Source organism: Micromys minutus (genome assembly GCF_963924665.1).
Source record: "Micromys minutus genome assembly, chromosome: 11".
NCBI classification, from domain to species: Eukaryota; Metazoa; Chordata; class Mammalia; order Rodentia; family Muridae; genus Micromys; species Micromys minutus.
In genome coordinates this window covers 24,295,554-24,319,955 of record NC_137980.1, presented here as the reverse complement: position 1 = coordinate 24,319,955, position 24,402 = coordinate 24,295,554, and the positions used below count along the sequence as shown (strand labels likewise).

Below are 24,402 nucleotides of genomic sequence, written 5' to 3'. Positions count from 1 at the left end.
TAAATAAAAATTATCCTTTGATGGAAAAGCTCAGTGGTTTTTACTGTAAGTAGCATGAATACAGTCTTGGGAAGCAGCTTGGGGAGGAAAGGAGCTGAGGAAAGCCAGGACAAACACTCACGAGAAGCAGAGATAGGAACCAAACATGGAGGGGTGCTGCTGACTGGCTTGCTCCCCATGGCTCACTCAGCATACCTGCCCAGAAAAGGCACCATTCATGGTGGGCTGGGTCCTCCCACATCCATCAATATCCAAGAAAATGTACCACAGACTTGTCCACAGGCTGGTCTGATGAAGATAATTTTTCAATTGAGGTCCTCTCTTCTCAAACTGCCCTATTTCGTGTCATGTTGACAGAAACTAACCAGCCCAGATATTATATTTAAAATATGCTTGAGGAATTATAATCCCTTTCCCTCTCTTAAGATAATGTTCGTTGGGCACAATGGTAGATGCTTGTAGTCCTGTCCACTCAGAAAATAAGAAGCAGAATCATAGCTTTACAACCTAGCAAATAGACTCAGACTTAAAAAAAAAGGTTTACAGCTTGCTCAGGGGGTTTCCTTTTAATTGATAATAAACTGTTTTCAAGCTCCTGTTTTCATTCTTAAATTGTTTTAATATGAGATTAAGAACTCCAACAAGGGGACCCTGATTTTCCAGGTATCATATAATGGCTCCCTACCTGGACTCCCTAGGATTTCTGGCAACATTTCTTTCTTGCTTTTTTAATAATTGAGAGAAAACATCTTTAGGAGGCATCAAAAAGATTCTATATTGTACTATAGAGATGCTTGCTCGACCATGTTTGGTGCTGCTCTATTCACAATAGGTATGAAACAGAATGAGTCTATATGTCCATCATTGGAAGAATAGCTAATGAAAATGTATTACATATACGTGTTAATGGGGGCATGGAAAAGAAACCACTGAGATGGTCACTACATGGCCGGGGGAAGGTTTTATTATGGTTAGGAAAGATAGAGCAAGCACAGACATCAGGAAAAGTCCAAAGCGGAGAGAATAAAAATAGTGGGTTAAGGGGGACAACCTTGCTTTTATAGAGAGAATAGATGGGTATCTGGGAGGAGAGAAGCCTGTGAGCTGCAGTATCCTGGAAGTACAGTGGAGGAAGAGAGGTTGTGAGGGGATGAGTCAGGCCCAGAGGCTGGCACTGACACTGAAATTTATACCAGGTACTTGTGAACAGAGAGCAGTAAGAATCTAGACGCTAGCATGGGTCTGGTAAGCTGATGGGGTGCCACAGGTGCATGTCAACTGAAAGCCACGTGTGTCACTTCTACCAGACACAATGGAAATGACTCCCTTTTTGGCAAACAAAAAGTCTGATTCACAGCTTCCCAAGAAATATTTAATCCAAGTGCCAGGAATATTTCTACAGCCCAGCTTGAGCTGAGCTTAGACTCAATTTTGGACCAAGTCAGGGGCCTGTCCTTTTGGGGTGTTTAGGGTGCCCTTTAGACCTGACAATACATAATGAAAATTTATTTAGATGTAAAGAAAAAATAAAGTGATTTCATTTGCATCTAAGTGCATGGAATTGGGAAAATACATACGAAGGTGAACACTTTATAAATTGATGGCATGGCATTGGTTAAGGGAAAGGTTTTTATTGCAGAAATGTGAGAGAGAACAGCCAGCAGCATCTGGAACAGTCTAGAGCAGAGAGAGAAAGTGGCAGCCTGAACATGATCAGCAGATGGGAAGATGGAAACTGGACTGGGGGTGGGAAAGAGAGAGAGAGAGAGAGAGAGAGAGAGAGAGAGAGAGAGAGAGAGAGAGAGAGAGAGAGAGAGAGAGAGAGAGAGCTCGCAGAGGGAAGGAAGAAGAAGGAAAGAAGGGAGTGGGGGAAGGAGGGAGGGGAGAGCATAGCTGAAATATATGAAGGGCAGCATGTTAACATGAACTCTGAAATGTGTAGCAGGTACTTGTGATAATGAGGGAGCCTTGAGCCTAGCATGAACTTTGGTATGACAACACACACCACAAGTAGCTCCCTTGGTAGAAGGGAACTGGCTTCACAAATTTTGGAGGAGTGCTGGATTCTTGTCTAGCAATCAGAATTTGGAGAGATGGAATTTCATTTGGACCCGACACACTGCACATTTACATCAATAAAAGCAGATCCTAGCTTATAGTCTTCAGAGTCACATGTTTGACTGAGAATGCCTGTAAAAGCCTTACAACTTAAGGACTATTGGGGTGAGGAAAACCGCAAACATGGTGGGTAATAGTTGTGATATCAAACCAGATGGGGCAGGGGAGTTAAGCAGGCATGAAAGCAGGGAGCTGTGGATAGAGAAAGTGTTAACCCTCAGGTTTTCTTACTCAAAATCATTTATTCCACCTGATAACCAGAACTCAGTGGCATCACTTAACCAGACACAGGCCTAGAACCCCATGGCGCCAGGAGACAGTACATAAACAGAGACTAAGAGCAATGCTCTGCTCTGCACTTCTGGAGAGATGTCACTTGATCTGCCCTGTGGCTGGAGGGTCTCTCCCAGGATCCTGACCCTCAAATCAAAGATTACTGTTAGAGTAGTCTGAGACAGATCAACTTTGTGACAGGCGTCAAATTGGCAGTCCAGGAGACCAGGCCTAGGAAAAACAAAACAACAACAACAAAATCCCAGGCTTTGGGCAGCTAGTCAAGAAACTGCCCTGCCACCTGGACTGAAGCAAGGGAAATGGGTCAGCAACAGTTTCCAGTCCCCACACAATTGTAATGGGGAATGTCCTTAGAGATGGAACAAGGATCACCTACCCCAGAATCTCCTAATGTGATTTGCATCAGGCATGTGAGCTCACTTGATTGTCTCTTTTGGTAATGGAAAACCCCAGAAAGCTGGACTTCAGCAGAATAAAACATTTTTTGTGTTTACATACTATCTGAGTCCTGGGTATCATTCATCGGCGAATCATCATGAACCCCTACAAAAGTTTCAGCTCAGATACATCACCCAGTTAAGGAGCCTTGGGGAAATGCTCTTAGGACCACAGAAATTTAGAGTGTGAACCTTGTGTGATGACCCTCAGCATACTAAAGTATAACTTGTGCTATACCAACTATGCCTATATACCTCCTTGCTCACAACACTAATACTCACTACTGGAAAATTCTGGAGACACCACCAGTCCCCCACGTCCCCCATCTTTCATAAAGAGGCAGAGGATGTAGACACTCCAGGAAGAACACATACAAACACTATTCGCAATGATTTCAAGTCACTCTTCAATAACACCTATTAAACGGTTGACTAACACCAATCAGTAAGAAGAAAGAACTGATTAAAACTCTAGGGACGTTCCAGTTCAGAGAGATTAGGAGGGAGCGAGCAGGCCGATGTAAACAGAGCGAGTGCGCCTGCGCAGCAGCGCCTGGTCACGTGGCTGCGGGTTTTGATTCCTAGGCGCCTGGTACCGGGTCCGCCGCGTTTACGGACCGGTTGTAAACTGGGAGGGTCGGGAACTTTCCTTCCGGGGCGGACTCCGCAGCGGGCTGCTGGGCTCGGGAACGCCCCCGTCCCAGTCCCGCGCTGCTTGGCACCCGGGCTCTGCGGCCGACATGGCCCACGGTGGAACTGGCGGCACGGCCCCGGCGGGCCTTCAGAGGTCCCCGGGGCTTGGCAGAAAGGGGCAGCCCAGGAAGGGGCCCGGGGAGCGGCGCCGGCTGAAGGCGGAGGTGTCGGAGCAACTCAGCCGCGACATGCTCAGGTAGGAGGCGGGAGCAGCTCTGCCCACTCCCTTCCCGCCTCCCTCCGAAGGAGGCTCTGTGGACCCAAGGAACCAGTCTCTGTGCACTCAGAAAAATTAGACCTACACGATGAGTAGCAACCAGTTTTCCTAGGATTCACACACCGGCAGTGGCTGTTGATGAGTTCGGGCTACATCCAGACCCTGAAACGCACACCATGTCTTTAAAAAGTTGTAAGAAAAACGATTCAGTTAGGAAAACGAGCGTTTGCTTGAAATAAAGGACAGAACAGTATGCCTCTAACGGGGTAGCATTTAGTTCTGGTCTGTCATTAAGTCCCTTATGCTCTTAGCAGGGAAAGCATAATTCTGACAGGTGGGCAAGATGGACCTGGCTGTCAACTAGTGGGGGGAAACCATATTGATGTAGTGGGAATAAAATATACAATGGCAATATCTCTGCTGTGCAAACACCATTTTCAGACTTGCAGACTCCTGTCTCTTGTTTAAATTGTTCAAAGTGCAGACTGGGGCTGAACTCGATTTAAGGATGACAGGGTATATCAAATTGCATATCCTAAGATGTGTATAAGTTAGTAAAAATTTATTCAAAGCCAGCTCTTCCTTAGGCATTAATTAGCCATTCCCAGACTCATGATAAGTGTGGGAGTGATTTCTTACTGGGAATGCATATTATTTCTATAATAGTGTAGGTGAAGAGAACCAAACTCAGGTCCTCTGCAAGAGCAGTATGTACTAATAACCTCCGGATCATTTATCTTGACTCTTCATGTACAAAACTTTCTTTTGTTTATTCTGGTTTTGTTGCTTTTGGGGGGGGGTTGTTTTTTCACAATGTATTCCTGGATGTCCTGAAACTCAGTCTGTAGATCAGGATCACAGATCAGCCTGCCTCTGTCATTAGAGGCATACCCCACCACACCTGGCTTTACTCTATAAATCTTACTATGAACAACTGGAAATTTGGGGATCTTCACATTGGGCTTACATGTTTATTGGAAAAACTGAGGTTCTCTTCTTTATAGTCTTCATAGCCTCATTAATAAAATAATCCAAACACAAACTCAATAGGCAATCTAGGTATCTTGGTAGTTGCCTGGAAGCTTGGGGAAGAGAAAGCCATGCCTTTTATATCATGGCATAGTAGGCTTTTCGCGGGGGGGAGGGGGCGGCAGGTGCTGTGTGAGGTATTTCCAAAGAACAGTGAGAAAGTCCAGAGTGTGTGGGCCAGTGTCTAGAAGAAAAGGATGGAAAGAAGGAAAAGAAAAACGTATGCTTTGAGTTAAGACTTGGAAAAGCAGGCAAGAGGAACACTTGCCAGATATGACTACTCAGACAGTACACTGAGGTATCACTTGCTACCTGGATTATCATACAGTTTCTCTGCAGAAGTTACCTTGCTTAACTAGCACGTGAAGTTAACTTCAGCTTGGTACACAATCCAGTTAGATGAGATTAAAGTATTGGGTTATATGGTTAAAAAAAACCAAGGTCATATAAATAGATTTGACTCTGTCTTTGTTAGTTTTATGTCAACCGGACACAAGCTACAGCATCATAGGAAAGAAACTCAGTTGAGAAAATGCCTCCCTAAGACCCAGTTGTAAACATTTTCTTACTTAGTGATTGGTGTGAGGGGGGTCCAGCCCATTGTGGGTGGTGCCACCCTGAGTTGGTGGTCCTGGGCTTGATCAGAAAGGCTAAGCAAACCTGCAAGCAGCTTCCCTCCACGGCCTCTGCATCAGCCCTGTCCCCCAGGTTCCTGTCCTGGTTGAGTTCCTGTGCTTTTTAATCCATGGAACTGAGTGAAACATCCCCTTTCCAGGTTGCTTTGGTCATAGTGTTCCATCACAGCAACAGTAGTCCTAAGACAGATTGTTTTACCTTGGAGGTTATTTGTGGTAATGGCAGACAAAATGATAGCATGTGAGGGGTGGATAGGTTAAAACTGTAGATTATAATAGGGCATTCTTTCTCTAAACAGTCAGAATTAACATCTAGATCTTGACTTTGGGAAAAGAGAAGTTAGAAATGAAGAAGTCAGGCAAGAGATTTTATGGTAGCTGAGGGTTACATGCTAGCAGTGGAAACGGAAAAGTTACAGGGTTGTTGAGTGAATATATGTGGACCAGCTGAGACAGGGAAGAACAGGAAATGGCACCAAATCTTAGGACAGTTGAAAAGGAAGTACATAATGACTATTCAGGAGGCTGTATCCTGAAGACAACTAGTCATGCATCTGGGCTGAAGAGAGCTCAGACGAGCAAGTACAGACGAAAGCATCCCAGTTATCTCTCCAGGCCACCCTGACCTCCCACATCCACCAACTCTAGTTCCTGTCTTCACATGTTTTCATTTCCTCCTCTGTCATCACTGACCCCACCAGGCTCAGGCTCTGGGCATCTGTCAGTGCTGTAAGGTGGTTTGTCCTCCTCCCTTCAAGTCCCACTCTCTCTCTCTACCCAGCTAATGGCTGAGAGCTGAAAGACCAATGTGCTTGTGTCTCAGTTTGTTAACTTCCTCTTACAGGGTCTGCGTAAGTCCTTTGCCTCTTATTCAACTTCATGTCTGCAACTGCAGAGTCAGGTACCAGGATGTGGCATTTGCCTTTAAAAGCCCCATGCTCTGTACCACACCCAAAGCACCCGATAGATCAGTTGGTACTTTGTTGTAAGGAGCAAAGCTAGGAACTCCCTTCCACTTTGTTTTTGTTGCCAACGCTAAAACGTCATTAAAGATCACATTTAGTTAACATTTTTAAATTTAATTTTATTCACGTTACATCCTGCTTACTGCCCCCTCCTGGTCACCCCCTCCCACAATCCTTCCCCCATCTACCCCCCTTCTCCTCTGAGCTGGTGGAGGCTTGCTGCTTATACACCACACAGGCATTTCAAGTCTCTGCAAGGCTAGGTGCTTCCAATCCCACTGAGGCCACACAAGGTAGCCCAGCTCGAAGAACATATCCTGCGTATAGGCAGCAGCTTTTTGGATAGCCCCTGCTCCAGTTGTTCAGGACCTGAAGACCAAGCCTGCACATCTGTTACATATGTTACCTACATACATAGAGGCCTAGGTCCAGCTTCTGTGTGCTCTTTGGTTGGTGGTTCCGATTCTGAGAGCCCCAAGATCTAGGTTAGTTGACTCTGTTGGTCTTCCTGTGGAGTTCCTGTCCCCTTTGGGGCCCACAATCCTCCTTCCTATTCTTCCTTAAGAGTCCCTAAGAGCCATCCACTGTTTGGCTGTGGGTGTCTCTATCTGTCTGAGTCAGCTGCTGGGTAGAGCCTCTCAGAGGACAGCATGCTCCTGTCTGGTCACCCAACATATCTTGTGGTCTTGCGTGGTGTCTGTTTGGGGTGGTTGGGGCTCAGGGTCAGGAGTGTATTTGCTGTTGAATGCATCATGCCTTTTTATTTTCAAACCTGTCTTTTTCTACTGTGCTTAAAACTCCAGGGGGCAAGTGTTATGTATTAGCCTTTAATGGTCTTTGTGTTCTTAGTACATCGTTCATACTTACAAAATGCTTAGTAACTAAACCTCAGTAGGACTCTGAAGTGCTTTATATAGGTTATGCTATGGTTTGAATGTTTGTCCTTTTCAAAGTACAAGTTGGAATTTTTAATTGTCATTGGCTTGTTATTGTCAGTATGTCCTTAAATAGTGATTAGGCCTTGAATGATCCATTCTTGTGTGTGAAGCTGGCTCCCTAATTAAAGAGTGAATTTGGGGCTAGGGAGATGACTCAGTCAGTAAAGTGCTTGCTGTTGAAGCATGAAGGTCAGAATTCAGTACCCCAGAACCTCCATAAAAGCTGGGCATGGTGGCATACACTGTAATCGCAGGACTTGGAAGGCAGACAGGATGATTCTTGGAGTTTGTTGGCCAGCCAGCCTAACCGAATGAGGCAGTTCGGGTTCAGTGGAAGATCCTGTCCTAAAGTAAAAATGTATAGGGCTATTAAGGAAGACCTTTGACATCAGACTTTGACCTGCATGGATGGCTGCACATAGAATAGTATATGTATTCTATTTTATTGTAGATAATATGCCTAATGTATAAATCAAAATTTATGGCATGTATGTATGTTTAGAGAAAATAGCCAGGTTTGGTGCTGTCTGGTATGGAGTGGCCTCATAACGTATTTATGCAGATAAGAAGGTTCTTCTGTAAAAGTTACCTAAACATCAGATTTTTCTTCTCCTGGGAACTTGCCACATTAGAAAATTCAGGCCTTGACCTAGGCATTGGCGGTATACACCTTTATCCCAGCACTCAGGAGGCAGAGGTAGGCAGATCTGTGAGTTCCAAGATCGACTGAGTTCCAGGGCAGCCAGGACTACATAGAGAAATCTCAATAAAACAACAAAACAAAAAGACCGGCCTCAGCTTGAGCCTCCAGAGTAGGAAGTCTGTATCCACACATTGAGCAGCACAACACTGTGTAACTCTAAGTTAGTTACCTAAAACTTTAATATAGTTACCTTCAAAAACAATTCACGAAAGAAAAAAAAAATACAAAGACAAATTGAGTTTTCAAGGTTTCAAAAGCTGCCCTCTGAAGCATTTGTTTTCTTTAGCATTAAATGGTTCTGTGGACAAGCAGATAGTCTTTCTGTACTAATGACACATCGCTCTGCCCTGTGGGAATTCATTATCTAGTGAGGAGATGCATAGAAATAATGATGCAGTGACAGAAATGCTGTAACAGAGGCGTGGACTGAGAGGAGCCATTAGCCTGCCCGAGGGGAGTCTGAGTGTCACGGGCAGCTTGCCAAGCTTTCACGGTAATGGATGTCTTTACCAGTACACGATCCTCCCGTGGTACATGGGTGTGATTGCCAATTATATCCGGCCATACAGAAATCCTCCGAGAATCCATACCTTGATGATACTGGTGATTTGGCATAGAGAAATAAAATATTTTAACTAGGTAGAGAACAGAAATACATAGTACATACAAAGAAGCAAATAAATAGATTATGAAAATTTCTGTTATTTTCTATTTTTCAGTTTATATAAACGGTAACCAGTGGGCTTTGTCATAACTACATATATACACTGGGGACAGGCTCCCGAGTCTGTCATTTTGAATAATAGATCAGAACATGATTAATTCTGTTGGGTAGGAATGTGAAAAGTTAAAAAAAAAATCACATTTTTGACATCCAAGGCTGCATTTTAGACTTGGTCATTAACAGAACAAAGTTACTTGTTTCTAATTTGGATTGTCTGATGCTATGTCTGCTTTGTCCGGGTTGACTGTTTAGTTTTGGATCAGTTTTAGTATGATTTTTGAACAATTGGTTCATTAGTAGAACTCAAGAAGTACATTTTAAAGAAAAATCAATGAGAGTAGCTGTCTTAGTCAGGGTTTCTGTCGCTGCAGTGGAACACCATGACCGAAAAGCAAGCTGGGGAGGAAAGGGTTTATTTGGCTCACACTTCCATATTGTGTTCCAACACTGAAGGAAGCCAGGACAGGAACTCACACAGGGCAGGGACTTGGAGGCAGGAGCTGATGCAGAGGTTGTGGAGGGTGCTGTTTCCTGGCTTACTGACCATGGTTTGCTCACCTGCTTTCTTATAGAACCCAGGACCGCAGCCCACCACAATGGGCTGGGCCCTCCCCCATCAATCTGATGGAGGCATTTTCTCATCTGAGGTTCCTTCTTTCAGATCACTCTAGTGTGTGTCAAGTTAACATAAAACTAGCCAGAACAGTACAGAAAATAAGTTTTATTACTAGAATTAAGAAAATATTTAAAATGTTTTTACTTCTTTCATGAAATGATCTTTGTTTTGACGGCATTTCTAAGCATGTAGGTTGTTTTAAACCTGTTACCTACTTTTAGCATCTCTAACCCAATTGTAATCCTTTTCCCTAACAGGCTTTTAAAGGAAGAAATCCACACAGACACCATTCTCTCTGTCAGTGGCTCGCTGTTCAAAGTGCACAGGGCAGTCTTGTTAGCCAGAGCTCCTGACTTTTATTCCCACATCATTGGAAACGCATCAAGTGATCTAACAAATGAGCTTGTTCCTGTGGACAGTGTTGAAGCTTCAGAATTTACAGCATTTTTGCAGTAAGTGCCCCATCTTGATTCTTTTTACATTCGAATATGATAAACAGTTGACTTTTTAAAAATGTGTGTGCAAATTCTCATTGTGTGCATAATTTAATAAAAATCTAAACATTTAAGTAGTTTTGTTAATATTAAAGACTTAGTATTGTCAGAGGCAAACTCAAGACTGATCCACAGCTGGATGTGGTTTATGTGCCTGTGATTCAGCATCAGAAGGCTGAGGCAGGAGGATCACAAGTTTGAGGCCAGTCTGGATTGCATACAAAGACTCTGTGATTCATTCGTTCATTCGTTCATTCATTCATTCATTCATGAGTCCCTGTCTTGGTGAAGGGATACATGAATAGGAACAATTGATCCTGGGCTAGACGTATAGCTGAGAGGTCACATGTATGTGAAGCATGTGCCAGGCTTTAATCCTCAGTACCAGAAAGCAAAGGGGAAAGGAAAACCAGTCCTGAGGGAGACACGAATTCTACATTTCCTAGTGGCTTCCTTTTTCCACCCTGCCCCCTCTGCCTCTCTCCTTCCCTTCCCCTCCCTCCCTCTCTCCCTTCCTCTCCCTCTCTCCCTACCCCTCTCCCCCTAGCTCTCCTGCACACACCAGCAGACCAGCTTTGCTGTGGGAGTTCTCTCCTTTTATCATGTGGGTTCCAGACACCAGACAGGTTGTCAGGCTTGATGGTAGGCACCTGTTTCCACTGGGCTGTTTGCTGCTGGCCCTTCATTTTAAGCTCTAACAATTGTGAGAGTTTTTGTTTTCTTTTGGTTTGTTTTTGTTTGTTTGTTGTTTCATTTATTTATTTATTTATTTATTTTTGGCCAGCTTATCATTGAGTTCAAATACCAATTGTAAAAATATATGCCTTTCCCCTAGCACTGCAGAATTGTGGTTAGGACAGGCTTTGTAATCAAGCTGCATCTACCATTTTGAACTTGTACTGACCACTTATATTCCTTATCCAAAAAGCTCATATACTGATTTGTCTGTCTCTCATTGAATCATCTTGGGGTTTAAAGGACATAGGTATAATGCCCTTAACACACAGTGGTCTGACACACATTTTACTGGACATTATCCACAGCAGTAGACACTGTAAAATACAGCCGTGGACTGTACATTTAAAAGAAAATCCTTGGAAGCCAGGTGTGGTAGTGCATGCCTTTCCTCCCAGCTTTGGGGAGGCAGATCCAGGCAGATTTCTGCGAGTTCTAGGCTAGGTCTACTGAATGAGTTCCAGGACAGCTAAGGCCACACAGAGAAACTATGTTTCCAGGAGGTGAGAAGAACAGAAAGCAAGAAAGTGGGGGGGTGGGGGGGAGAAGGGAAGGGAGGAATGGAAAGGAAAGGATAGAAGGAAGGGAATGGATGGAAGAATGGATAGAGGAATTTTAATCCAGCAGTTTGGATGCTCTGGTTAGGGGATTATATCCACAGACCTTCTGGGTCTATATTATCTGGCCAGAATTCAGACACCCCCCTGGATTACAGTGTTATTTGTCTGGAATACAGTTTCGCTCTTAATACATACCTTTAATTTCTAACAATGAAAATAAGGAAATATATGAAAAAATAGTTTGTAGAAGGAAGCAGCCATGTTTGAAAGTGTTACCTAATTGAGGGACAGATAAAATGACGAGTTAGGGAAAGATTTGACAGAATGAGTCAGAGATAGGATGTGCTTAGCTCACAGAAGAACAGCACAGGGAAAGAGAGGCTGCTAGAGAGAGGCTGGGGGAGGTGGGGAGGCAAACAGGGAGGGAGGGAGAGATAAGGGAGGAATGGTGTGTGTGTGTGTGTGTGTGTGTGTGTGTAGCAGTTTTACTAGGACGGTTTTACAGACAGGCTGCAGAGAGAACAAGCTAGACACAGGTGAAGACAGAATGAGTCAGAGAATGAGAAGGAGCCAGAAGACTAGAACAGATTGTCAAAAGTAGTATGAGGCCAAGCAGAGCAATTCAGTGAAAAGCCAGGAGAAGCCAGATTGAATCAGTCATATTGGAAGATTAGACGGTACAGGGGCTATAAGCTTCCAGGCCTAGACCTAACAGTAGTTAGAGAAAAAAAAAGAAAGAAAGAAACAAACAAACAAAAAACACTCTGGGCTCAGCTTAAGCCATGTATCTGCACAGCTTGAGTATGGCTCTTATTCCATCATCTGAGACAACAAACTACAGAGACAGTTGCAAAGTGACATTTACAAGGAAGGATGGAAGGAAGGGAGGGAGGGGAAAGCCTGAGAGTAGGCTAAAGCTTACGCAATAGGGAAACAGAGAAAATTACATTAATATTAACTTTTATTTGTCATCATTAAAAGTGATAGGGAAGGGAGCTGGAGCTTGTGGCTCATGCAGAGGACCTGGGTTCAATACTAAGTACCCAAATGGTGGCTCACAACCATCCTAACTGGTTCCAGGGGATCTGGCACCATCTTCTGACTTCCATAAGTACCAGGTGCCCACATTGTATACAGACAAAACATTCATACATATAAAATAATATAGATAAATATATATTTTTAAAGGGGATAGAGAATTGACAAGCTGTGGTGGGTGGGACACACCTTTAATCCCAGTACTATGAGGCAGAGGCAGATAGGTCTTCGTGAGTTTGAGGCCAGTCTAGTCTGCATAGTGAGTTCTAGAATGACTCAGTGTATGGGAGTGTGAAGGAAGCTCTGCACTTGGGGAACAGGGATGGAGGAAGACATCTGCCTTCTACTGTGCATTGTCCTGTTGTGTAGTTGCTCTGAGCTTCAGTTTTCTCAGCTAGCATAGGAAGTTAGAGTAGCTGGTTCTGTGCTTTATCCCATAACCACACTGGTAATCTAAGTCGACATGGTGGGTCTGTGGCTATGCAAGCTCCTGGGACTTGGCATGTCTGATGATGTGTACTTACGAGCCACCTCACCTACTGCTTTGCATACAGAAAGTGCTTATGATGCATTGCCTCTATTCATTTGTTAGTAGATTACAATGAATTTTTTCATTAACATAAAGCTTAAAGGGCATATTATAATAGAAAACATTGAGTTAGATTTTTTCTTTTATATATTCTTTTCTTTTGAGACAGAGTCTCACTGTGTAGCCATGGTTGGCCTGGAATTTACTATGTAGATTCAAAGCTGGATTCAAACTCAGAGATTCATCTGTCTCTGCCTCCCAAGTGATGATGTTAAAAGCATGCACTACCATAGCTGGTCTGATTTAGACTTTTTAAAGAAGAAATTTGATAAAATAGCATTTTGAAGTTTTGAGACATGAAATCCAATCATCTGTAAGTTGCTTCACTTTATCTGTGAAGCTCCTAGAACTCTCTCCTGTGCCCCAGACTAGTCAGAGGTGGCGTGCACTCGAGTATAAAACAGACTTCTGGCACTCTACCTGACTCTACTGTTCGAAAACTGGGCTTGTGAATCATCTCAAGATAAAGTTCACCTTAAGACTGTAAAGTAATACTCTATTTTCCAAGAAGATTTAGTAGTGTGCTTATTGTGAGAGTGTGTGCATGCACGAGAAGGAGAAAGGAAAAGGACTTCGTGTTTTCTGTTTGGCTTCAGTTAGTGAGAACTGCTACCATGATGTCCCAGTCAGCCTAGGACAGGTGCTCCTCTTCTCTGCTAGGAGTGGGTAGTAGACTTGTTTAGCTGTGTTCTCTGCATTTGGTTGGTATTTAATCCAGGGCTCTGTTCATGCTCAGTATACATTCTACCACTGAGACGCATGCTCCAGCTATGTCTTTATTTTAATTAATTAATTTATTTATTGAGAGGCGGTCTTGTTGAGTTGCCCAGTCTGTCTTGAGCTCTTGGGATCAGTGGTCCTCTTGCCTGAGGTAGCACAGATGCTGCTCAGCTGTAGCCATGTATCCTTAAAAAAATATTTCTGAGATCATAATTACAACAGTTAGCCATGTATTTTTGATGCTTTGGAATCTGAAGTTTCACTGAGTTTCTTTCTGTCTCAGAGGAGACACTGCCCCTTCCAAGGTTAGCTGATTCCTAGATGCAGCAATGACTTGCCTGTGAACATGTCTTTGATTTGCAAACCAGCCAGTCAGGAGTCCATCTCCCCAGCAACATATCTTCTTTTCCCATGTGGTCCTTGCATTCTAACGTTCTCTGTACACCAGGCCAGGTAGCAGATGGCCAGATCAGCCCTTACTCATGTGCCCGCCCACACTGACTCCGAATCCTGCTCAGGTGCCGCCTCATCTTGCTCATCCCTCCCACAGAAACCACAAGACAGGTTTTTGTTTATGCTTTCTCATTTCCCTCCCTCCTGACCAACTCTGGCTTTCCCAGATGGCCCTGTGTGGCCTGCATGTGAGTGTGTGTGCATGCACCTGTGCCTGAGGGGGTCAGAGGGGCATGTGTTTCCCACTAGCGCTCCACCTTATTTGCTGGGGACAAATTAGAAGCTTGCCAGGTTGGCTAGGCTGGATCCCCAGCAAACTCCCAGGATGCAACTGTCTCCATCCCCAAATAGTTATAAAAATATGCAGCCATGCCCAGCTTTTTTTTTAAACAACTTTATTTTTAAAAACAGAGATAAATGCACATATTTTAAAAGCATTTTTGCATAAAACTGTATGAATATATTTTTGTTAGTACTTGATTTTTTTTAAAAAGATCTGATATTATGCATTGAAAACTTACTAGTTACAATGAGCATAAAGTACATATAAAACAAAGCGTAACATGGAAATAGTTGAAGTTTTCTTAGTGTGTAAAGATTAAACATAATGATTTTTAAATACCAAGGATTGCCACAAGGCTACATTCTTAGCTCTTGAATTATTAGTGATTTAAGGTGTAGGTGTACCACACTCTGAGAGGGTGCTCTACATTTATTTTCTTTTCCAAGAAGGACTGAGGCTTCCACATTTTGGCCTTTTTTTTTCTTTTCTTTCTTTTCTTTCTTTCTTTCTTTCTTTCTTTCTTTCTTTTTTTTTTTTTTTTTGAGCTTTATATGGTCTGAGAGTTGTTTTTTGGGTATTCATAGCTTTCTGGGGCTAGTATCCAATTATCAGTGACTGCATACATGTGTGTTCTCTTGTGACTGGGTTACCTCATTCAGAATGATAGTCTCTAGTTCCATCTATTTACTTAGAAATCTCATAAAGTCATTGTTTCTAATAGCTGAGTAGTAATCCATTGTGTAAATATACCACAACTTCTGTATCCATTCTTCTGTTGATGGTCATCTGGGTTCTTTCCAGCTTCTAGCTATTATAAATAAGGCTGCTATGAACATGAAGGAACATGTGTCCTTATTATATGTTGGAGCATCTTTGGGGTATATACCCAGAAGTGGAATAACTGGGTCTTCAGATAGTACTATATCCAATTTTCTGAGGAATCACCAGACTGATTTCCAGAGTGGTTGTATCAGCTTACAACCCCACCAACAGTAGAGGAGTGTTCCTTTCTCTGTATCCTTGCCAGCATCTGCTGTCATCTGAGTTTTTGATCTTAGCCATTCTGACTGGTGTGGGGAATCTCAAGGTTGTTGTGATTTGCATTTCCCTGATGACTAGGGATGTTGAGCATTTCCTTAGGTGCTTCTTGGCCCTTCGATGTTTCTCAGTTGATAATTCTTTTTTTAGCTCTGTACCCCATTTTTTAAAATGGGATTGTTTGTGTCTCTGGGGTCTAACTTCTTGAGTTCTTTGTATATATTGGATATTAGACCTCTATTAGATGTGGGATTGGTAAAGATCCTTCCTCAGTCTGTTGACTGCCATTTTGTTTTCTTGACAGTGTCCTTAGCCTTACAGAAACTTTGCAATCTCATGAAGTCCTATTTATCGATTCTTGATCTTAGAACATAAGCCATTGGTGTTCTGTTCAGGAAAATTTCCCCTGTGCCTATGTGTTCTAAGCTTTTCCCCACTTTTTTTTCTAATAGTTTTAGCATACCTGGTTTTATGTGGAGATATTTGATCCACTTGCACTTGAGCTTTGTACAAGAAGATAAGAAAGAATCGATTTGCATTCTTCTGCATGCTGGCTGCCAGTTGAACCAACACCATTTGTTGAAGAGGCTGTTCTTTTTTCCATTGAATGTTTATAGCTCCTTTGTCAAAGAACAAGTGACCATATGTGTGAGGGTTCACTTCTGGATCTTCTATTCTGTTTCATTGATCTACCTGCCTATCTCTGTACCAGTACCATGCAGTTTTTAACACAGTTGCTTTGTAATATAGCTTGAGGTCAGGGATGGTGATTCCTGTAGAAGTTTCTTGTTGAGAGTAGATTTCGCTATTCTAGGTTTTTTGTTATTCCAGATGAATTGGCAAATTGCTCTTTTCAACTCTATGAAGAACTGAGTTGGAATTTTGATGGGGATTGCATTTCATCTGTAGATTGCTTTTGTTTTGTTTGCAGGGCCTTGTGCATGTTAAGCAAGTGCTACATCCTCAGCAGTACATACACTGAATGTGGTGGCATACAGCCATGTCCCCAGTATGTGAGAGACAGACAAGAAGAGCAGAAGCTCAAAGGTCACTCTCTGCAACATAGCAAGTTCAAAATCAGTGTTGGATACAGGAGACCCTGGCTCAGAGTAAAAGACAAATAAAAAAATCACCTTTATTTCAATTAATGTTTTATATTTTGTCTTTTAGGGTTGTATATTCATCAAACAAAAGCATAAAAAACTATGAAGAGGAAATTCTTAAGAAAATGAAAGTGGGAAGTGCCATGCCAGCCAAGGGGCCGGACGCCAGCTTTCTCCAGTGCAGAGCTTCATCTGAGTGTTTGCTTGGGAAACATGAAATTCCAGAGCATATTACTGGTGGAGGTGACACTTCTACTTCCAAGGGTGAGACGTTTGTTGGGCTTTCCTAAAACTTGATAGCCACTTACTTAGATGTAGTCTGTAGTAGGGAAGGGCATGTGCTCGGCCAGGTCCTGTTTGTTTTTAGGAGCCTGGAGAAAGGGAAGCGTTACTGCAGTCAGCTTCCCTCCCATCTCTCTAGTCATTCATGCAAACACATTTACATGTAGTTCCTCATTGTCTTTCCCACTACCTCAGCCTCAGTATTGCTGCCTCCTGTTGATCTGTTGCATGCAGTAAGAGAAGTTGTGGCAACCAGAGACCTAGTTCTAATGCAACGTTCATGTTCCTGAAACTACCAGGAAACACAGAAGTTGCCATAGCATGACAACTGTCTCGAGGCATTTAAAAAAAGACTATAACCTTATCAAAATGATGATCAGTTTTACTGGTTAAGTGGTTAAAAAACACATAAATTGTTTATAATGTTCATTGTACATAAATACTAAAGTGTATGTGGTATTGCATCTTGAAAATGACTGTTTTCTTGTGGAAATTGGTGTCAGAATGCTTGCAGATTGAGAGTTAATTATTAATTGACAGAAAATGGGGATTAATTAGATAGGTAGACATTCCAACAGGAACCTGAGGCCTTTGGATCAGACAGTAAACCTTATATTATTCATGGGCCACCTTGGTGCCATTTAATTGCCATTAAATCTATGAGACACTGTAGTGAGGCCTCATGTTACCCTGCTTGTGCAGTGAAATTGCATTACAGAAAAAAATAATAACCCCCACCAAATTAAGAAATGCTGAGGGTTTATGCATAGGACATGATTATGTAATATCTTACTAGTAGTGTTTTATGAGGAGTAACAGCCAAATAATCATAGTACCTAATTATGAATAAGTGAGTAGGTAGTCTTGGTTTTGAAGTAGGCCTGTTCCTATGTTTAATCTCATTTAGACTTTCAAAACCCTAAAAAGCCATTACAAACTGACTTTGTTATTTTATACCCAGAGATCATAAGGGACAAAAGCCACCCAGAAGAGTGGACAAGTTAGTGTCTAATAGCTAATTGTCCTGTCTGCCAAGGCCACACAGGAGTTCTTTACCATGCCAGTGACCCTACGTGGAGAAGACCCATTTACTACTGAACCACTTTCTCCACTGTGGCAGGGGAAACCCTATAACCCCCTACACTCCGAGTTATAGTCCCGTTAATTACTTGATGTTTTCCCCCAAAGAAGCGTGCTCTGCCACTGTGTCTTCTATACTAGCTTCTTACTCCTGAGGCGCCATTCCAGGCATCTATGACAGTTTTTCATTGGGGACCTACTTGTGTTACATTTAAACATATAAAAGTGAAGAGACAGGGGTCCTTCCCTGAGTCTAGTTGGAGATAGTCAGGCGAGTGTGGTACAGGTTATTCAGAGAATACAGATGGAGCACATATAACGTGAACTTACACTTCCAGAGAAAGTTCCATGGTGCAGGCAACTGCTGTGGTTTTGTTTTATTCTGGGGATCAAAATTAGTTTACACTGTTAAGCAAGTAGTCTAAGCTGAGTATCTCCCCAGTCTTATTCACCAAGTTGCCTGGCCTTGAGCTGACCCTGAAGCCCATGCAAGCCCTATGCTTGCCTTCTTCCTGCCTTAGCAGGAATCACTGGCCTATGCAAGCCTGCACCATCAGGCTCTGCCGGAATACACTTTCATTGAATCCCAAAGAAAAACAAATTAATGCAGCAAAACCACCTAAGGGAAGGATAGTCCAGGAAAAATACAGGACTGCCTGCCTGGAAGCAGAGGGAAAGTGGCTTATTTATTTATAATGGGAACAGGGAGGGTTAAGGAACAGGGAGGATGCAATTAGAGACTTGAGCTTGTGAGAGTCATACAGAAAGAGTAGCTGTGTTTGTCCACAGTAGAGTAGTTTTGAGAAAGCAAGAGGCCTGCTGGAAATGTATTTATATCTTGCTATTCACAGAAGACTGGTTCCAGGGCCTTTTCTCACCCAGGACACCACAGCCTGTTGAGGTTTACAGCCACTGTGAAGAGCATAGATGTGTGTACAGTGTCTGCATCTCTTGTAGGCTTATATTTCCAGGTCACTGAGAATACCTAACAATAAACAGCTCTAACGCTGTGCTTGTTCAGCTCACATGGAGCCGAGCTGGCCTCAACTGTAGTTTGCTAATGCGAATATGCAAATGAGTGCTGGAGACACTGAAGACCTGTGAACCGCTGGGAGGCCTCATTTGCATGGGGTCAGGGTACTGCTTATTAGTTGACAAATCCACGTGTCCCTGTTGAAACCTTTCTGGAATTCTGGTATTTGTTTGTTCATGTGTATACATGTATGTGTGCATGCATGTGTGCAGAAGAAGCCAGAAGGGGTGTGAGACCCACTGGAGTTAGAAGAGGCTGTGAACTGCATGATGAGGCTGCTGGGAACTAACCCTGGTCTGCAGTAGCCATAGTGCTCTCCTCTGCAAGCATATTTAAGTCACGTGGTTTCCTTCCTTTTTTCCTTTCATTATGAGCTGTGTATGTTTATTTGTTTTGGGGGATTGTGGTTCTAGAGAATGAGTCCAGGACCTTCCTTTCTTCATGAGTTTTATTTTCATTTTCTCTGTTCGGGCAGTGTTCTGCTTCTGAGCTGTGTCTGTGTGGGTGTGTCTGTGTGGGTGTGCCTGTATAGCTTTGCCTGTGTGGGTGTGCCTGTATAGCTCTGCCTGTGTAGGTGTGCCTGTGTGGGTGTGCCTGTGTGGATGTGCCTGTATAGCTCTGCCTGTGTAGGTGTGCCTGTGTGGGTGTGCCTGTGTAGGTGTGCCTGTGTAGGTGTGCCTGTATAGCTCTGCCTGTGTAGGTGTGCCTGTGTAGGTGTGCCTGTGTGGGTGTGCCTGTGTAGGTGTGCCTGTGTAGGTGTGCCTGTATAGCTCTGCCTGTGTAGGTGTGCCTGTATAGCTCTGCCTGTGTGGGTGTGCCTGTGTAGGTGTGCCTGTGTAGCTACAAGCCCCACAGCACCTGACTCCTCACACCTTTCTGATCAGTTGGCAGAGGGACAGACGACCTTGCATGCAAGAAATCCTGGGCTTAATTCCAGTGCCACATAAACCAGACCTAGTGATGCAATCCTGTAATCCTAGCAGACTGGAAGTCAGAGGCAGGAGAATTATGAATGAATTCCGTTTATAGCTATGTAGACAGTTTGAGGCAGGGTCTGACGATTCATTTCAGGTGACAGAAGCACTTCGCATGTTTCCCACCCTGTCAGTGGCCATGCTATCTCCAATAGAATCACAGCGTATTCTAGGCCTTCTACAAATGGACCTGGAGAGGTCAGTCTGTCCAAGCTCTAGCTTAGGAGGCAGAAAACAGTTAGGAAGGAATCAGTGCTGCAGAAGTATCTCTTGCCTGTTCAGTTAGTCATGAAGTTTATTCTTGATACATAGAACTGACATATTTGAATATAACCATGTCAAGGTCTGTCTAATTAATACATATTTCAAAATAGGAAGTAGAAGTGATTAAAAGTTTTTACTTTATTTTGACTTTGCTGCTTAAATATTCTAGCTAACTGAGAAAATTATGAATAAAACCTCTTGCAAGCATTAGTAAACAAACTTTGGGGATGTCTGATATTAAAGAAGCTGCTTTTTTGTTTTCTCTTTTAAAGATGATTATGAGCTGGAACCTGCGTCTGAATTAGGAGAAGATTTGTTGAAACTTTACATGAATCAGTATTATCCTGACATTGATATTTGTGTTGATGGGAAAAGTTTCAAAGCTCACAGGTAGGAGACTGATTTGGTATTTTGGCATTGACTTAGAGAAGAGTGGGTGGTTTTTGAGCCATAGTTCCTGCAGACACAGGGCTCCACAGCGGCTGTTCAGGGTTAGAGGCTGGCAGAGGGGAAGCTGGCCACCAGGCAGGGCTTCATGTCTGCAGATTCACAGTGCACAAGTTTCAGTCTGAGCAAACCTCAAATCCACATGAACCTAAGATTTCATCAGAAGCAAGTGCACTGCCTAAATAGGCTTAAAATTCATGGTAGCAGAAAGTGTAGTTGAATGCAGGTTTTAGTTTTATGGGCATTATAGTAATGTTCATACTAATATAATAATAAAAGTATAATAAAATAATTTCTATGTGAATAGCATATATTGTATTGAATGTACTTTCCCTCAAATTTTGTGATTCTGAATAGAGGATGTTTATGAATAGCATTGATTAGGAGATCTGATGTTACATTGTACTATAAAAAAACATTTTGTGCTTTAGATTTAACTGGCTAGATAGCTTGGGCTTTTCAAATTTCAAAGTAAAGTCTACTCATTGTTTTGGACATGCTCTTTTGGTTGTTAAGTACCTAAAACCTGCTTAAAAGAAGAAAGAATTAACAAGAAACACAGAGTATTTGTTGGAACTCGGGGAAAAGAAACGTAGGCAGATCTCAATGGTGGATGAGAACCAGCCAGAAGTCTGAGGGGCCAGTTTTTCCTGCACACTTCAAATAGGAAGGTTGGAAGAAGTTCCTCTGTGTGCACCTACCTGTGTGCACCTACAGGGCATGAAACAGACTTTACAGTGGGGTGTGTGTGTGTATGTGTGTGTGTGTGTGTGTGTGTGTGTGTGTGCGCGCGTGCATGTAGGTATGCATGTTAGGCTACACATGTATGTGAGGGCAAAGGCCCATGCTGAGTTCAAGTGTCTTCCTTGATCACTTTCCATTCTTAGGCAGGGTTTTTGGCTGAACCCAAATATTGCCAGTTGTAGTCCTTAGGGCTCACCTACCTCTGCCTCAGAAGTGCTAGCATTAGAGACAGAATCCCTGGCTACTGGCTTCTATGGGGGATTAGGACACTTCAGTCCTTATCCTTGTATGGTAAGAACTTTATCCACTAAGCAGTCTCAGCCCAGGAAGCAATGTTGAAGACTCCATAGCAATAGTGTTAGAATACAGAAATGCCTCTAAACTCAAAATCTGTGACTTTTCAGTTAATTGACAACAGTGCACTGATGAGACTGTTTACTGCTCAGAATCTGGTGATATAGGTACATACATATAAATATCCTCCTAAGCTATATCATTCATCATCATCATCGTCGTCATTTTATCATCATCCGTATCTTTAAAGTTTAACTACATAGTTCTGGCTGGCCCCAAACTCACAATTCTCTCATCTCAGTCTCCTGAGTGCTGGCCTGACAGACATACATAACTACACTTAGCACTTTCTCAATTCTTATGAAATTTTCATTATTATACCAAGATGCAGAACTTAGTAAAGATTAGACAGTATGTTTTACATGTCATGGGTATATATTTCCTAAACCGTGAGGGGTAAGGGGTGTGTGTGTGTGTGTGTGTGTGTGTGTGTGCGTGTGTGTGTGTGTGTGTGTGTCTGTCTGTCTGTCTGCCTGCCTGCCTGTCTGTATTTTGCCAACATTATTAAAATTTTACTTCATTTTGTATCCAGTTGCTCTAAGGTGTACAAATGGGTCATGACCCTCAGATTGAGAGCCATTAGATCTGCTTCTCATTTATGGTCAGTTTTCTTCACCTTGTGCTAAAAAAGGAAATCTGGATTAATAGAAAAGCAATTTTCTAAGGAGATATTTTAAAATATGACTTATTTTGCTACCTTGTTTTGATATTATGATAGTATTTGAACGTTTAGTTCATAGCAGTTCTGCTAAGTTCAAAGAATTGAGACAGAAGCTCAGAAAACACACATTGTGTGTGGGCCATATTTTATCTCTGTCCTTATTTATCCCCAGTCAGAAGTGAAGGGAGTTTTTACTCGGATGGAAGGCAGCAGTTAAGTTACTCGGGTTCTTTCTGACACTGTTCTCAGTGCTGAGCAGTACATAGCTGCTTATGGGGCTCAGGTGCATCAGTCTCCTGCCTCAACTCCACTTGATTGCCTGATGGATCCCGTCTACATAGTGAGCATTTGTTTGCTCCTATTTCCTCCTGGCACCCCAAGGTTACACCCAGCAGCTACCCCCAAACAGTCACTGTGTTGCTGGCCTCCCACGCTAAAATGCCATGTATTTTAATGTTTGGTAAGACAAATTGAATGTTACATTTTGAAGGTAATTTATTTTCTGAGTCACATTATTGATATTCTGTTATATTGCCTGTAATGTTGGCCAGTCCTTCCTTAGGATCAATCAGTTATACAGTATCAGAAGCTCGGTGAGCTTCTCTGTGACAGGCTGCTATCTGTGCATCTTTGGGTACAGTAGCTGAGGCCTTTCAGAAGCTGTAGGCTGTAGTGAGTTGGTCTTTCTCACTTTGTATTTTGATTGCAGCATTTATCAATAGCGGGAAGTTCTTTAATCTCTTGAGTCTCAACTTCTTCATTTGTAAAAGGAAAAACAATAGTAGTAAGTACAGAATAAGCTGCTGTGTGGATTGAACCAGATATTCATAAAAACATACTTCCGTGTGGCTAGCACATTGTAACACATTGAACCATATTAGTTGTTCTACGTACACACTGGATGTCTGGAGAAGTATGGTGTTGTCTGGGACACCTTCCTCACTACAGCAGACAACAGGTGTGAGGCAAGACAAAGAAGCTATAAAGCAGCTATAAGCCTAAGATATTTATCTGGCTCTTCACAGAACAAATTTGCTATTCCCTGTCTTTACAGGATTTATACTTAATGACATATTTATATATACTTAGTGAACTAATTGTAAGATTTCACATTACCATAAAAAAGAGGGTTATTAACATGTTAGCATTAACTATTTTATTAATGGTGGTTTGTCAACATGGTAGGTTTAAGATAATGCTAAGGTATTCAAGGAACAGAAAGAAAGAGGGAAAATCCTTGGTGCCACTAGCCTTTGAGGAGGTTGTGAAGTGGAAACTAAAAGCAAAAGGAGGCACTAGGTGTCAGAAACAAAGGTATGCAGACCAGAGACTGCTGAGCCCTGCTTCAGGCTCCCAGACGCTCTCTGGAAAACTTGCTGGCCACATTCAGCTTAATACTCCTGCCTAGCAGATGATTTTCTACTGAGCCCTACCTTTGTACCTTCCAAAATGTACTGGGGAATATTTCTACATACCCATCCCATTTGTGCAGGTTGATGTCATGGCGACACATGATTGGACAGTAGAGAGTGGAGCGGGAAAGAAGTCTGGAAAAGCTGAAGAGGAAGTGGGAGGCAGAGATTCTAGAGGAGGCAAGATGGAAGCAGACGTGGATGTTTCTCTCCATGTGTCTCTAGATTGATGCAGTTGTTATGGTTATTTCTAAGGGTTTCTATGGGTCTATTTATTTTATCTAGATGGGCAGTTTATATCTTTGTCCACTGGTTGTAAGCTTATTGTGTAGAGGGTTTGTGGATTGAGAATTGAACATAAAAACCTGCTCGATAAGTTAATGATTGTAGAGTCATGTTTATACAGGGTGGTGGAGGAAAGTGAATGAAAACATACAGAGACAGTGGAGTGAACTGCTCCTGAGATCTGAGAGCCACCAAGTTAGAGACCCTGTAGTGCCATGTGGCCCCATGGGTGCCAGCCCTACCGCAGGATAAAAGGTTGTCACATTTTTATACTTACTGCAACACATTTGGACTGTCATTTTGATGGCATAAGTTGTATATAATGTGTAGAATATAAAAAGTTGTCATTCCAGTGGCATCTGAGGTGGGTGCTTTGGAAAGATAATTAGGGATGGGGCAGTCAAACCTGTGCTGAGTTCAGTTAACAAGACAGGGTGTAATGAGAAGTGCAGAGATGCAGCCAGTACCACACTCAGATGAATTC

The 24,402-nt window shown here is 42.7% G+C and overlaps 1 protein-coding gene across 1 annotated transcript in view; it reads left to right on the top strand.

Moving 5' to 3' along the window:
* Positions 1-3,589: 3,589 nt before the first annotated feature.
* Positions 3,590-24,402, top strand: part of BTBD8 (BTB domain containing 8) — a gene marked incomplete at its 5' end in the record, with an annotated part of 51,693 nt that continues 30,880 nt past the window's right edge. Inside the window, 4 exons of the mRNA XM_080925702.1 lie at positions 3,590-3,738; positions 9,627-9,821; positions 16,450-16,646; positions 20,288-20,405. Coding sequence (XP_080781828.1) covers positions 3,590-3,738; positions 9,627-9,821; positions 16,450-16,646; positions 20,288-20,405 — 659 coding nt within the window. The remainder of the gene's footprint in view (positions 3,739-9,626; positions 9,822-16,449; positions 16,647-20,287; positions 20,406-24,402) is intronic.